At 54.3% G+C, this 13,734-nt stretch overlaps 6 protein-coding genes across 6 annotated transcripts in view; all 6 read left to right on the top strand.

Moving 5' to 3' along the window:
• The window catches only part of JKF63_00015 (uncharacterized protein), a gene marked incomplete at both ends in the record, with an annotated part of 471 nt that extends 139 nt beyond the window's left edge, over positions 1-332 (top strand). The window contains one exon of the mRNA XM_067896069.1: positions 1-332. This exon is cut by the window's left edge and continues 139 nt beyond it. Coding sequence (XP_067752226.1) covers positions 1-332 — 332 coding nt within the window.
• Positions 333-2,260: 1,928 nt separating this feature from the next.
• JKF63_00014 (uncharacterized protein) lies at positions 2,261-3,109 on the top strand (the record flags this gene model as incomplete). Its single annotated transcript, XM_067896068.1, has 1 exon — positions 2,261-3,109. One exon carries the CDS (start codon positions 2,261-2,263, stop codon positions 3,107-3,109), a length of 849 nt encoding a protein of 282 aa, XP_067752225.1.
• Positions 3,110-3,697: 588 nt separating this feature from the next.
• On the top strand, positions 3,698-5,155 carry JKF63_00013 (uncharacterized protein; the record flags this gene model as incomplete). Its single annotated transcript, XM_067896067.1, has 1 exon — positions 3,698-5,155. The coding sequence occupies one exon, from the start codon at positions 3,698-3,700 to the stop codon at positions 5,153-5,155; it is 1,458 nt and encodes a 485-aa protein (XP_067752224.1).
• Positions 5,156-7,182: 2,027 nt separating this feature from the next.
• JKF63_00012 (uncharacterized protein) lies at positions 7,183-9,105 on the top strand (the record flags this gene model as incomplete). Its single annotated transcript, XM_067896066.1, has 1 exon — positions 7,183-9,105. The coding sequence occupies one exon, from the start codon at positions 7,183-7,185 to the stop codon at positions 9,103-9,105; it is 1,923 nt and encodes a 640-aa protein (XP_067752223.1).
• Positions 9,106-10,582: 1,477 nt separating this feature from the next.
• JKF63_00011 (uncharacterized protein) lies at positions 10,583-11,686 on the top strand (the record flags this gene model as incomplete). The annotated part of the gene is made up of 1 exon (XM_067896065.1): positions 10,583-11,686. One exon carries the CDS (start codon positions 10,583-10,585, stop codon positions 11,684-11,686), a length of 1,104 nt encoding a protein of 367 aa, XP_067752222.1.
• Positions 11,687-12,592: 906 nt separating this feature from the next.
• JKF63_00010 (uncharacterized protein) lies at positions 12,593-13,573 on the top strand (the record flags this gene model as incomplete). Its single annotated transcript, XM_067896064.1, has 1 exon — positions 12,593-13,573. The coding sequence occupies one exon, from the start codon at positions 12,593-12,595 to the stop codon at positions 13,571-13,573; it is 981 nt and encodes a 326-aa protein (XP_067752221.1).
• Between the last annotated feature and the right edge of the window lie 161 nt (positions 13,574-13,734).

Here is a 13,734-nt window from a genome sequence, read left to right as displayed (position 1 = left end):
GCTTCGATCCGGTTAGCGTGCAGTTCAACCTGCTTAGGCTTTTAGTCCGATGTGCTCGCTCTGAAGGTGGTCAGGAGCCTATCGACAACTATCGTCGACTTGGGCGAGGAGAGGTCATGTATTACGTGGAGCGCTATCGTAGTGGCATGATGCGCACCGGAGTTCTGGAGACTTACCCTTATGATCAAAATGAACTGCGGCGAATCGCAGAGGAGGATGGACTCAAAATGCGCGTCTGGCGTCATCAGCGAGAGCTTGAGATGGAGGCGAAGGAGGGAAAGATCGATGAGGTGCTCCGGATGAACATAATGCGGGGGGCAAAATCTGATTAGGTGATCACTATTCTCGATCTCTTTGTTGCTTGCACCCGCTTATCTATGCGGCATGACTTATCTTGTGTGTGCGGTTCCTGTATTGTTACCGCAAGGCTCACATTTCACGACATACGACTTCATACGCCGCGCACTGTGTGTGTGTGTGTGTTCCTGTTGCCGGTGATGAGGCTGTCCTGCTTAGACAGCCCGAAACGAAACGATTCTACTCGCATGCTTTGCGAATGACGCCAATCACTGTTTTTTAAAAGCGCTTCTTCTTCACCCCAAGCTAGATTTCGTAGTGCGTGTGTCAAGAGAACCTTTTATTCCTTGCTCTATGTGTGCGCTCTCTCAATGTCCAGCGACGTCGGTTTTCCGCACCCCCGGTGCTTTGGGGTAGGCCGGTCATCAATCTGGAGATCGTGCTCCGCACCGTGCGTGCATCATTTTTCTCCTATATTCCCTTGCTATTTGTTCTCGATTCGGAATTTGTTGCGCCTCTTTGATGGTGTTCACTCGGGACTCTCAGAGCTACGCCGCAAGTACCGGCCTCACTTGACCGCCCGTGTGCATATGTACTGCTCTGCGTTGAAGCAACGCAGAGCAGCCGATAAAATGAGGGAGCCACCTGACGCGCTGGCGGTATTGCCGTCGTGCTCTTTTGTACACGTGTGGGGCGCGGCTAGGGGTGGTGATGGTGGTTTTTCTCTCGGAATTGGCAGCGGTGACATTAGCGGCGATGCGCAGGTGGTTACGGGGAACACCGGGGATGGATTACTGTATCACCTCAAGTCATTGCTGCTAGCCACAAGTGTGTGCCCCGGCATGAGTGGCGAGCGCGTGGTCGTCTTGTGCTCTCGTGCTTGTGGGTCATCCAGGGGCTGCAGCTCACCGACGCCGTGCAGTTCATATTGACCACTGCCTCATAGCTCTGCAAAAGAGAGTGTTGTTTTTCAGACCTCACCGACGGATTATCGTCAACGCTTCATCTGGAAGAAGCTTCCTGGAGGGGCCTTGCGAGGGTTATAGGAACACTTCCCTCCCCTCCCCTGTTCAGAGGCACTGGTGCAGCCTCTGCGAGATGTTTTGCTCTTTCGGTTCCTGGCAGCCGTGGCGAACGAGCTCTGACTTCTGTTGACGGCTCAGTGCTCTGTGCAACTATCAATGGTCTCACTCTTTTTTTTTGGGGTCTGTTTGTGAGTCTATGACCTCCGCGTGTGTCTTCAGGAGTTCTGCTTAGCAGTGGGTTAGCGGTTGTTACATCAGCAACCTCACGCAAACGGACAAGAGTCGAAGAGGAACCAATGAATTCGGAGGGGGGGGTATCATGGCAGTAGTGCCATGACCATAGAGCTGCTGATGATTCCCTCTCTCAATATATGTTTGTGTGTCTATATTGCGTTTCCTAAACGCTTCACTGACAAGCCTGTGCCGGGGAGGGGGTTGTGTATCTCACAGATGCGGCATCACCCCCTCTGATTAGCGTCCTTGTCCCCTGTCTGCTTGCAACACCGTTGTGGCGCGTCAGGGGCAAGGGGGGGGCGAGTGGGGGAAGGGGTCGTGGAACAACGATGGTTAGTGAAGCTGGACTACAAATATTTTGGAGTCATAGTTCTTCAATGGCTGCATTCCTCATCTCGGCGTCCTTGTTCTGCGCCATGGTGCTTCCCTTCGCCACCGTCTAGTTGTAACCCCCTGCCCCTCCGCCCTCCGCCAACTTTCTCCTTTCCCTTCGGAAATGTGCACTCGCTGTCTATTCCTCTGCATGACCATATATTTTCTGCATATTGTGAATCTGTCGATTTTTGTTTCCTTCTTCCTCGAGAGGGACTGGCGCAATGTTTGTTTTGTTTGTTGCCGTTTTCTCGTAACCGAATCGAACACTCTGCGCACTGTTCGAACCACATTTCTCGCATATCACAGATTTCATGAAATCGAAAAAAAAAATGCAGCAGTTTCAGGCGATCTTCTGCTTGCTGATATTGGTGCTCTGCATCATGACTGTACAAGGCAGCGCTGAGCTGCAGCACGGAACGTGGGATGTGAGCACTCTTGTACCGGGTCGTGGTGCTGTGCCACCCAACTACGAGCTCGTGGTGCAGCCCAGAGTCTGGACTGTCAGGGAGAGAGAGAGTAGCCGTTTTGGTCGCTTTTTGGACGGCGTCACCGCGCGCGTGGGGTTGGTGTACGACAGCGTTCCGAGCGACGAATATGCGCTCTGCCATATGCCCCCATCATTCTCCTTTAGGCTTGCCGCTGTCCGCGTTGACGATGACATTCAGCTAGAATGCCACACAGCTTGGTTCTCTCCGTCTACGTTGCGCCGTTTTGAGAAGGATGGGCTTCTGCATCGTCACTTCGATTCTGCTGAGCCGCTCTACAGCGCCGAAAATGAAAGCTGCGTGAAAACTCCGTGGCGTGTGCGAGATCTCTACCTGACAAAAGTGCAAGAGAACATTTTACTGTTTACGGGCATTCTCCTCGATGACGCCTCGGGGACGGAGGAGTTGTGCAGCGTACATCTGCAGGCCAGACGTCGTCCTACCTTGACGAAGTCATCGTCCGGGAGCGCTTATGCTCCTATCGCGATGCTGCTCGTCGTCGTCGCTGTGCGTCTGCTACCGCGCTACATCTTAACCCGAAGAGGACACCTGGACAAGACGAGTTACCGCGGCAAGAACCCTGCTAACTTGACGCCAGCGCATCGTCTCCACTTGCTGCGCCAGCAAAAAGAGATCATCGAAAAGATGAAAGAGGAGGATCGCGCCAACGGCGCCAGGTTCACGACCACGTAGCGTGGACTGCTGTGTAGTGCCGGGGCTCCGTTGAGGCCGCCAGGTTCAAAGCCGACTTCTCTCCTCGGCGTGTAAACACACGTCAGCGCTTAGAGTTGTTCGTTCACTGAGGGTGGTAAGTAGGTGGAGGGGGGGGGTGGTGGAGGGTTGACAGGTGGAAAAGACAAAAAGATTTTACTCACGGGTTGAGAGTCGCCGCGGACACACCACGCTTAATTTGCAATGGATGACACGCGTATCGGCTTTCAAGACGGCTCTGTAAAAGTGGTGCACGTTTCGCTTCCGCAGTGAGCAATGTGGAGGATGGAGAGGTCAACGCGCGCCGGTGGCCATTTTGGCAGCGCTACCAATCAACATCGGCAACATCTCCTCGGAAGTGCGCGCTTTTCATGACTCCTTCCACGAAGTTAACTTTTTCATGCGCCCCTTCTCTCTCACGATTCTCTTCGCTTCTTGAATTGTCGTTCTTTGGTCGCACGTGTGTGCTGCCTTGGGGTGCGGGTGGTTGGTGTAACGCTGCTCCATTTTGCCTCCGGCAGAGGAAATACCTCCTCCGTCAGGGACGTGACGCGCAAGAATTCATCGAAGATGGTCCTCGTCCACCTGAGGGCGTCGAACGTGTATGACTTGGAAGGCAAAAACGAAGTGAACTCGATCGACTTTCGACACATGGTCGGGGTAGAGCATCACACCCAGCGAGAAGTAGTACACACACCTCCGTTCCTCACAGGCACTGATGTTGATCACGCAGACATGGCTTCCACGGGACTATACCGTTTCTCCAACGCGACGAATCCCGTTATTATTTTCGTCAGCTCCGAGGAGAAGTGTAGCGTGCCAGCGCGTTTTTTTTGCACGCGCTTCGTACACTACTTCCATTGGATAGGAGAGAGTGTGCAGCTGTTTGTTGCCTCCAAGAGCTTCCAAGACCACCGCCCGACGCCATTTGCGACACAACAGGATATGTGGCTTCAAGAAAACCGCCGCTGCTTGTCAGCTGTCTTGAACTACTTTGACTCGGATCCAAAACTCGGTTTTTTTGCGACACCGGTCGCAGTGATTTTTACTAGCTGTGACGGGCCCGATGCCCACCGAGCTCTCGCAAGTTTGATCCCTCCGGATCGCTCCTTTTCAATCCGGCATGTGCGGTTTGCAGAGGAGTGGGGGGGCAACAGGTACAGCACATCCCACTTCATTGACGTTAGTCTCCAGCGGCAAGCACTGCGCGCTTCGCGGAGCGGCGGTAGCATCTTCTGCTCTTGCCTCACCAGTTTTCTTAATAGCATGCTTCCCACGCTATATCAGCTTCACTCCGAGGAGCCCCTCGAGGGGGCGCCAGGCGAGACACTCAAGTCATTCCCGCCGATTTTTTTTACCCGCCACGGGCAGTCTGAGTACAATGTAGAAGACCGACTTGGTGGAGACCCAGACCTCACAGAAACAGGTCGCATCGACGCCGACGACATCGCGCGTTTTTTCGAATCCCAAGTCAAGACGAATCTGAAGTTGTTCGATCATCGCACCGCTGCGTGGGGAGAGGACGGCGACTTCGAGGTGTGGTGCAGCCAGCTGCGACGCACCCAGCACACAGCGCAGCCCACTGCAGATATACTGTCTCGCGGTGTTCTCAAACCCTTCAAGTCGCTCAACGAGATTCATGCCGGCATCTGCGAGGACATGACTAACAAGGAAGTTGAGTTGCTTTACCCCTTCATCCAGTTCTTTCGTCACACAGACAAAGTTGGTTTCCGGTACCCGGACGGCGAATCCTACATCGACCTCGTCCGCCGACTTACACCACTGTTGAACGATTTGAGCAACTGCACAAAGTGTGTGGTGGTTGTAGCGCACCAAGCTGTGCTGCGTACCATGTTGTCTTTCTTTGGCGGGCGGCCCGTAGAGGAGGCTGTGCATGTCCCGTGCCCACAGCGGACTATCTGGGTGTGTACAATGAATCGCCTCGGTGAACCGCAGCTGGCAGAGATTTCCTTGTCTCCTCGCCGGGATCACGAGAAGGCACCCAGTGTTCGATGGCAAGGGTGGTAGGTGGCCCGGCCAAGTATGTGATTTTGTGTGCGCTTCTCTGTGCTCTTATATGCATACCCGCTTACCTCACTTGTGTGTGTGTTCCCGTTTCATTTTGCTGGCCTTTAAGCTTTCACCAATATTGGCCTCAGGGGGCGGCGGCGGCGGCGGCGGCGGCCCTGTCACGGTTTCGCATACGCATTCCGTTCGACTCTGTTTTGTTTTTCCCCAGCGGTTCGGCTCGCAGTGTGCTGTACGCTGCCTCTTGGTAGTTTGCACCAAGTATTTTTACCCACCTCTGCTTTATAGCGCGCGCGCGCAGACAGACCGACAGACACACGCACACCAGCGCATCAAAAACGTAACTTTTTTTTCTTTGCTGTTTTTCCCCTCGTCGTTTCTTTGAAGTGAGACCGGCAACAAAAAACGCCGTTCTCAGCGCAAAGGGGGTGCGACGTCACGGCGCAGCGGTTTTTTCTCTCTGGTACTCGCTCTCCACTTTTACGGATGCGCGTGCAGCAGGGAAGGGGAGGGAGGGTGGGAGTCCGGTACCCACGCCGTCCCTACCACCACTACCACCACCGCCACTGCCGCACAAGCAACCCCGCTACCAATGCAGAAACACTTGTGGTGCAGGGAGAATCAAGAACCGGCAGCGTGTGTGTGTGGGGGGGGGGAGGGAGAGGGGGAGAGAGAGGAGTACGAGCGATGCTTCACTACAGATGTCGGTGATCAAATCCTGGATGGGGTGTTATATCGGAGTGACCCGTGTCAGTGAAGGTGTTTGTAGCACCCACATGATAAGCGGCGCATCAAGGTGATTTAAAGCCGTCTCACTCAACGCCGACATCCCTCTGGCGGGGAGTCTGAGCCACTCCGAAGCAGACGCACCCCGTGTAGCCACCAGCGAAATAAGTCGATGGATAGCGTCTGAGGACGAAGTCACGCTGGTAGTGACGGAGCTGGTGTTCCTGCAACGCGTATCTGCCATGGTCATCGCCACCATGGGGCGGGCTTGTGAAGAGAACGGAGTGGGACGGGGGTAAGGCGTGTGGTTGTACCTACCTATGATGTATGGCAGAGCGGGTGAATGTCGGCAAGGCAAGTGATGTACCTTCTGTACCCGTGGGAGTTGGCCCCCTCATTCTCTCCGTTTTTTTTTTGCAACCTGTCACGAGTCGAGAGTGGTGTGTCGCTATCCTCAATAATGTCTCGGCAAGTTGTGACGCGGCTTTCACTCTCCTGCTGAGAGTGAGATGGACGCAAACCCCCTGCGTGTCCGCCAACTTCAGAAAACGAAAAATTGGCCAAGGAACTTCATTGTTTCTGTTCATCTTTCGCCCATGCTGTATGGTCAAGACGTCAAAAGGGGACTGGAAGTTCTTCTTCGATCCCGGCTTCAAGGATACGCTGAGCAAAGTGCGACGAAATCGAGGCCCCCCGCTCCCTACCACGTCTCGTGATGACCAAGGAGAAATATGTTGTTGGGCGGGGCCGCTTTTGTGGTGTCTGTGTGTGGCTGTCTTTTTTTTCCCTTGCTCTTGCCTTGAGAAGTATGCCCGACAAGCTTTTTTTTTCTGTTATGTTGTCAGTCGCTTTTGTTGAGATCTCGAGCTACACACTTTCTTGAATTTTTCCTCTAGACACGCGAGTGTGGCTTCGTTCAGCATACGCCGCTGCACCGCTTCCCTTCACGCAGGTGCTGCAGTCAAAGAGAAGGAGCGCACGTACTCCCGAAAAGACAGAGACGTGAGGAACTCGACTGCCAACAAGGCAGACGGGCGTAGTTGAGAGAACGTTGACAATACGATCTGCAACGAGAAGAAAGGAAATGTGCAGCGCTTTTCCCCTGCCTGTTGCTCCATCTTCTACCGCGTAGCTTTTCGCACTCCTGAGCGCAGCCCGGGGAGTAGGAGAGTACGCACCCCCTCCCCCTCTTCCCCCCCTCCCTCCACATACACATACACACACACATACACACACACACCGTCCGTGCGAAGAAAGCTCACAGTCTTTTCACGCAATCTGCAGGGGAGCGCCAACAGTTAATGCTAAAGCAGCTGACACAGACGGTCGCGTCTGCTTTCTCCTATGACGCACTGTACGCGTACGTCCTGGAGACCTCCAGCACCACGCTATGTGGCCGTCACAATTTGTTTGAGAGGTGCGACGCGGTTGTTCGTGCAAGTGGCAAGAAAGTCTCTATCTTCACGCTGCGCACAAAACAACTGCTGAAGCACTGCACAGCTGAAGAGGCAGTGGCGTTGATTCGGGCAGTGAAAGAGAGCGTCGCACTGCTAACCAAAATGCGCCACCCCGCCATCCTCAGCATCGATGGCCACCTAATAGAGGATAAGAAGAAGATATGGTTTGCAACGGAGCGGGTTTCAATGGTGCTTTCTCCGGAGACGGTCCAAGGCCTCGATCTACAGGTGAAGCTCCTGGGACTGTATCACTGCGCCGAGGCCATCCGGTTTCTGCATGAGAGGACAGAGCTGCTCCTCTTCAACTTCGCTCTCTCCTCCATCTACGTGACTGAGGACAAACAATGGAAAGTTGGCGACCTCTGTTTTGCTATGCCGCGCGCACAAATTAACGCACCACCAGTGCCATTCTTTCCCTTCCGCAGCGTAGCAGCACCGCTACTGAACTACCTGCCGACCGAGTATGTTGAGTTTTGCACGCCAGCGAGTGGTGGTGCCAATAGAGATCGTTTCTCTCTCGGTGCCGCACCGCTTGTCTTTCCGGATAGCGACACATACAGTTTTCTCGTGGTCACAGTGGAGGTACTGGAGGAGAGGCTAATGTCTAACTACGACAGCGACTCTTTCCAGCAGCGGCAGAGCACCATCGAGACGTACTTCTCACGTTACTTTCCAGCCGAGATGTTACGACTGCCGCGCCCCTCGATAGCGACGGTCGTTCAGACTGGCCCCTTCTCGACGCCGGATATGAGGGCACTCAAAGCCTTATTCTCCTTCGATACCCTCGACAGCGACATGCGTTTTGGGGTCCTGAAGGCGCTGTACACCGGCCTCATGGAGGGGAACTTCTGCGAGGCCGTCATCATGTCATCTATCGTGCCGCTCATGGTGCGGGAGAGCAGGACGGATGCCATGCTTCGCTTTGTCCTACCGATTCTTCTAGTATGCACCAATGCTGTATCTACCGGGAGCTTTGACCGTGTATTGCGCCCGTACTTCGTGTCGCTTCTGACCGCCATCACTTGTGCTCCATCGCTGGAGCGGGTGACTGTGTACGCTGAGCAGGTGTTGCAGAGGCGCGAGGGTATTCACAAGCACTTCGCCAGTCTGGAGGACAGAGCGAAGCTCATCGTTCCTCTCATCCTCAAGTTGATGAACTGCGACGGTAATGGGCGTCTTCAGAAAGGCAGCCTTGAATGGTTTCGTGATGTGCTAACGCATCATCCTGCCACCGAGCTCGGTTTACCGGCTGACATACCCACACATCTTTTTCACATTGTGTTGTCGAATGTAGACCTGTTTGCGCTCATCTTCGAGTGCCTTGAGAGGATCCTCGCATTCGCTACAACCGAGACTAAAATAGAGGTGGAGGTGGGCCTGGTGCGAAGCATCTCCAACATGTCAACCCTCTTCACTCCGGGGCAACTCAATTACCTGCTGCGGCTACTGAAAGACATTCAGGGAACAATGACCTTGGAACATCGCGCCACCAAGTCGATTCCTCTCCTATGTCCTCTGTTACTTCACACAGATGAAACAGTGAAATTGTTTGCCGTCGGGTTGATTGTCGGGTATGCGCAGCTGTTTGGGCGCGGCTCATTGCCGCCGCCGCCACCTAGCGGCAGCCCCCTTCCCTCTTCAGTGGCGGCAACCTCTGCAGCGTTGCCAGCATTCGTGGATCCTTCGAAGGGTCTCACACTTCCACCTTCAGTCCCGCCGCCGCCAAAGAGTACCGGAGACGACGTCTTTGCAGCGCTGTTTTCCTAGCAGCGTTTTCTGATTTACACTATTGCACGTGTGTGTGCCCCCTGCATCCACAGATCCTTTCCCTTCCCTTCCCCGCCACCCCTCCCCCTCAAAAAAAAAAAAGAATAATAATTCCCGTTCTTGTTGGTGGAGAGATACGCGACGCCGCACAGATGTTGTGAGCGCGCGCTACATCTCCCCTCTACGTGCGCCCTACCGCTGCTCTGATGAGTCTATGTGTCCACCGTTTTTCCTAATCATAGGGGCAACTCCTGCGTTGTACCAGAGTATCTGTTACCCATCCTATAGTAAGCCTGGTGGTAACAGTGTTGGGCGCCTGCAACGCGGAAAAGTCGGTGCGGTGTGGCGCCTGGAATGTCGTCTGTCCGGGGCCTGAATAGGGGGAGGGGGAGAAGAGAGGGAGGGGCTCGAATTGAGTCGAGTCGTGTGAGTAGGCACGTCGGTGCCACCCGTACCTTGAAGCGATGTTGTCAAAGCAGCTGGGGGGTATCCCACCCAGACTCGGACTGCTCGCTGGCGAGAGGCCTGGGCTACCTCGTCAGGCGTACCGCACGACAACCTGCACAGTGGCAGCGGCTGCGAGATGACTTGCAAAAGGTGTGTGCGTGTAGGCGGTGGGGTGGGGTGGGGCGTGAGCGCTGCCGATGCGGTGTAGGGATGCCGGATTCGGCAATGCTGGGATGCGTGTTTACGGCTGACGCAGACAACGCGATGGGGGAGTGAGAGGCCAGGAAGTGGTGCGCGGAGTTGACATTCTCATGATGTATGCCAGAATGGTCACGCGGAAAAGTGCATTCGTGTTCTATGGCTAACCCTAACGTGCTCTTGTTGCCGCTTAGCCTCGTTTTTTTTTTTTTCGAGATGTCCCGTGCCGTGAGTACAAAACACGGTACTCGGGCGACAGAAGAAAAAAACAATGGATGCTTGCTCTCCCTCTCACTCTGCCGCAATCTCTACTGCAGTGAAGCATGGTGCTGTATGTGCACTGTGGACACCAGGTACTGCCTCCTAATTCTCTTCGTCATGTGCTTATATACACAAACAGAAGAGCCAACACATGTTGCAGAGTTCTTCATTCATATATCACATTTTGTGCTGAGACATTTTTTTTTTTGCGTCATCCCCGTCACCTATTCTTCAACGCTGGCCTTTCGCCTTCTTGTTTTTTCGCCACCCTGGTCGCTCTTTCTGATTGATGCTTCATGTCTGCTTCCGTTCTTTTTCTACTCCCTTTTCGCTCTTGTTGGACGTTCACGGTATCCACAGTTTCTCATCTTCCTGGACCCCCTCCCCCCCCCCCTCCCCCCGTGCACGTTTTAGATTGTGTTTGGGGGCACACAGAGCACAAAAAAAGGAAATACGGACGAAGGAGAAGAGAGTGCAAATAACCACTGTTTGTGCAGCGGCAGCAGTGCACTAAATCCCTGCAGGCAGAGAACAGTCTTTCTTTCTGTGTGTGCGTGCACGCCTGTCACGAATGAGCAACGACGCTAGGGGAACAGCGGTGCCGCAAGTCGGTGACCCTTCGCCAGCGGTGGGAGTGAGTGTCGGGAACTCCTCGTCATCTGAGGAGCGGGACAGCGGCACGTATACGATCAGTCAGACTGTCTTCGATGCCCTGACGGCTCGGGGGTTCAGTGAAAACGCAATCAAGAAGTCTATTGTTGCTGGTTGCATCAACGAGGCGACATGCACGCAATGGATACAGATGCACAAGGAACACCCCGAACTGGACACGGCACTCGAGGATGGCGTCGAGGTGATCATCAAAGCCAAGCGTGTTCTGACAGAGGCCGAACGCGAGGCCAAGGTGAGGGAGCTGCAGGAGCGTGTGAGGCGCAAAAAAGATGAGGAAAAGATGGAGTTGCAGCGCAAGGAACGGGAGCGTCTGGAGATGGGCAGGCAAATGGCTCGTATGAAGAACGAGATGGACGACGTGCGGCGCAAAATGAACGTGGAAGAAGCGCGACGCGAAAAGGCCGCCGACTTGGAGGCACGGCGGCGCATCAAAATCCAAATTGCCGCTGACCGTCTGGAGCGTAAGGGGCACTCCAAAGACGAGGCCTTGGCACTGGCTACGAAGGAGTTCGAGGAGGCGGCTGAACAGGAGCGCACAGAATCGGCGAGCAAGCTGGCAAAGTTGCAGGAGATGCAATTGCCAGGGCAGACGGCGACTTCGTTGAGCGACACCACATGGAGCCTCTCTGCTATCACGGCTGATTCATCCAATGAGAATAAGCTAGTTGGCTTGCTTGAGGGAGACGTCCCCGTATCTGCGGAGGTGCTTATAGGGAATATGCGCAAGCGTATACCTTTCAAACAAACGAACGAGTGTGTGCGCACACTCCGACTAATTCTCAGTAATATTCTCGCCGATCCGTTTGACACGAAGAAACGCACGTTGCGTGCTTCTACGAAGGTGTTTCGTGAGACCATTATTCCTGTGGACGAAGCGGTGCAGCTGCTTCGTTGGTGCGGGTTCGACCTCTCGACTGACGCGGCCAACAACCAGACCCTTTGTCTGTCTACCGTTATCGTCCGTCGCCTCAGCCAGGCTCTCGCGCTCTTGGGCGACGCGTGATGACTCTGGCGACACGCGTAGGGGGTGTCTGTCGACGTGCGTGTGCGTGTGTGTTTTGTGTGCGTTTTGGTCCCCATACTATAGGGAACTCGGTGCTGCTTCAGTGTAACGCTGGAGTGGACTCGCTTCGCTTCCCGTAGGAGGGAGAGGACGAATGTTGAGCGCGATGCGTCCGCCGAGCGCCGTGCGCACCTTTTTGTTATTCCTTGCCCCCGTTACGCTGTCCTACTCCTTCGAAAGGGGGACTGAAAAGGACATGGTAGAAAAAGGATGAGGGCAATCTTGTAGCGTTGGGGGGGGCCGCTGTGACGAAAAACGAGAGAGCGGAGAGCGTGAAAGCACTCGACAAAATGCAGTAGGTGGGGCTCCAAGTTATGGGCGTTCTCCGTGTTCAGCAGAGAACTTCGCACTCCGATGACCTGCGGTTGAAGGGGGGGGGGCTCGAGTTGATGGCGTTGCTGATGTGTGGAAAGGTGCGGGTTTCGACGGCGACACATAAAATCACACACGCGCCTCTCGCTGATGCCACGGTCTCTGTGGTGTATCTGTGAAATGTCATCCCTTAATGTTCTTCGACCCTTTTTGTTTTCTACTTCAATGCCTTGCAATACCGGCGCGTTTTTTTTTCGAATGTTCGCTTGAATGCTGTAGTCAGGGCATGCTGCTGCTTCTTCGGTGCGCGCTAGAAAACGCATTCCACGCACTCAGCGTTGCATTCGAACTGCGCCGGAGTACAGCGCCTCGCTCTTTTCAACTCTCGCCCTTGCGCGGTTGTTTTTAGTCGCTGCGTGAACAACGGTTGGTTGGACGTAACCCTCCCCAAAAAAATTGTTTAAGTTCGTCCGTTAGCTCAGCACACAGGTGTCTACACACAACACACACACACGCATACGCAGGTCATCGAAGATGTCACAAAAACAGGTGACAGCGGCAGTGACAGCCTACGATGATGTGACACGAAAGCGGAAAGATGACTGGAGTAGTCAACAGGTGGCGTTTCGGCACTTTAACAATTTTGTGAAGAAGACCTTAATCCAGTTTTCTCTCGACTGCGCCCTGGCAAATGCCGCCGCCTCGCCGTCAGAGGGAGCCGTGGTTCTCGATCTAGCCAGCGGGCGAGGCGGCGACATCGGTAAGTGGTTCTTCATGCAAAGTTCAGTGAAGAGCGAACTCCATGCGCCATCGGCCGTTCTGCGCACTTCCGTCTACGACTGCTACGATGTCTCCCCCGAGTGCATCAACGAGGCGGAGAGGCGGTGGAAGGAGATGACTGCTCAACTGAAAAGGCCGCCGCAGTGTTGCGCTTCTTTCACCGTGGCTGACTGTTTCGCCGAGTCGTTTCTACAGGGCACCCTGCCCTCTTCTCCACACTTTGGCCGCTACACTATAGTAACGATTCAGTTTGCGTTCCACTACGCCTGCAGGACTCTCGATCTCATACGCAACGTTCTTTCCGTTATTTCTGATGCTGTCGCACCAGGTGGCGTGGTACTCATCACTACAGTTGACATATCCATACTCTCCAAACGGGCAGCGGAGGGCGTGATAGGCAACGAGCTCTACAGCGTGTCTTTTCCCAATCCACCGGAGTACGCTGAAGCTTCCGACGGTAGAGCCTTGCTCGTGACAGGTACCGAATATCACTTTCATCTGGATGGATTCGTAGACTGCCCAGAGTTTGTTGTGCCGTACGATGCAGTGGTGCAGATCGCGCGAGAGGCTGGATTGCGCTTATGTGAGTCCATGTCCAAGCCGTTCTGTGAGTTTTTGCCGGCGTACTCTGCCAGCTGGAAAGTGAACAAGGGAAACAAGCTGAGTCAAGCAGAGCTGGACCTTGTAACTCTGTACCGCTCCATCTGCTTCGAGAAGCCGCGCACGGCATCTTAGCTGCTGGCAGCTCTTCCGTCACTGCATGGCGGTCGTTGGCGACACCGAAGTCTGTGGAATGCGTCTTTCACACGAGAGCCTGTGTGTGACCTTGGCGCTTGCAAAAATCTCTTTTGCAGACATTGATATGGTTGTTTGGTTCGACTACTGAATGTCATCCT

Source organism: Porcisia hertigi, chromosome 36 (assembly GCF_017918235.1).
Source record: "Porcisia hertigi strain C119 chromosome 36, whole genome shotgun sequence".
Classification (NCBI taxonomy): domain Eukaryota; phylum Euglenozoa; class Kinetoplastea; order Trypanosomatida; family Trypanosomatidae; genus Porcisia; species Porcisia hertigi.
Note: the sequence above shows the minus strand (reverse complement) of the source record. Positions and strands in the feature narration are given on the sequence as shown.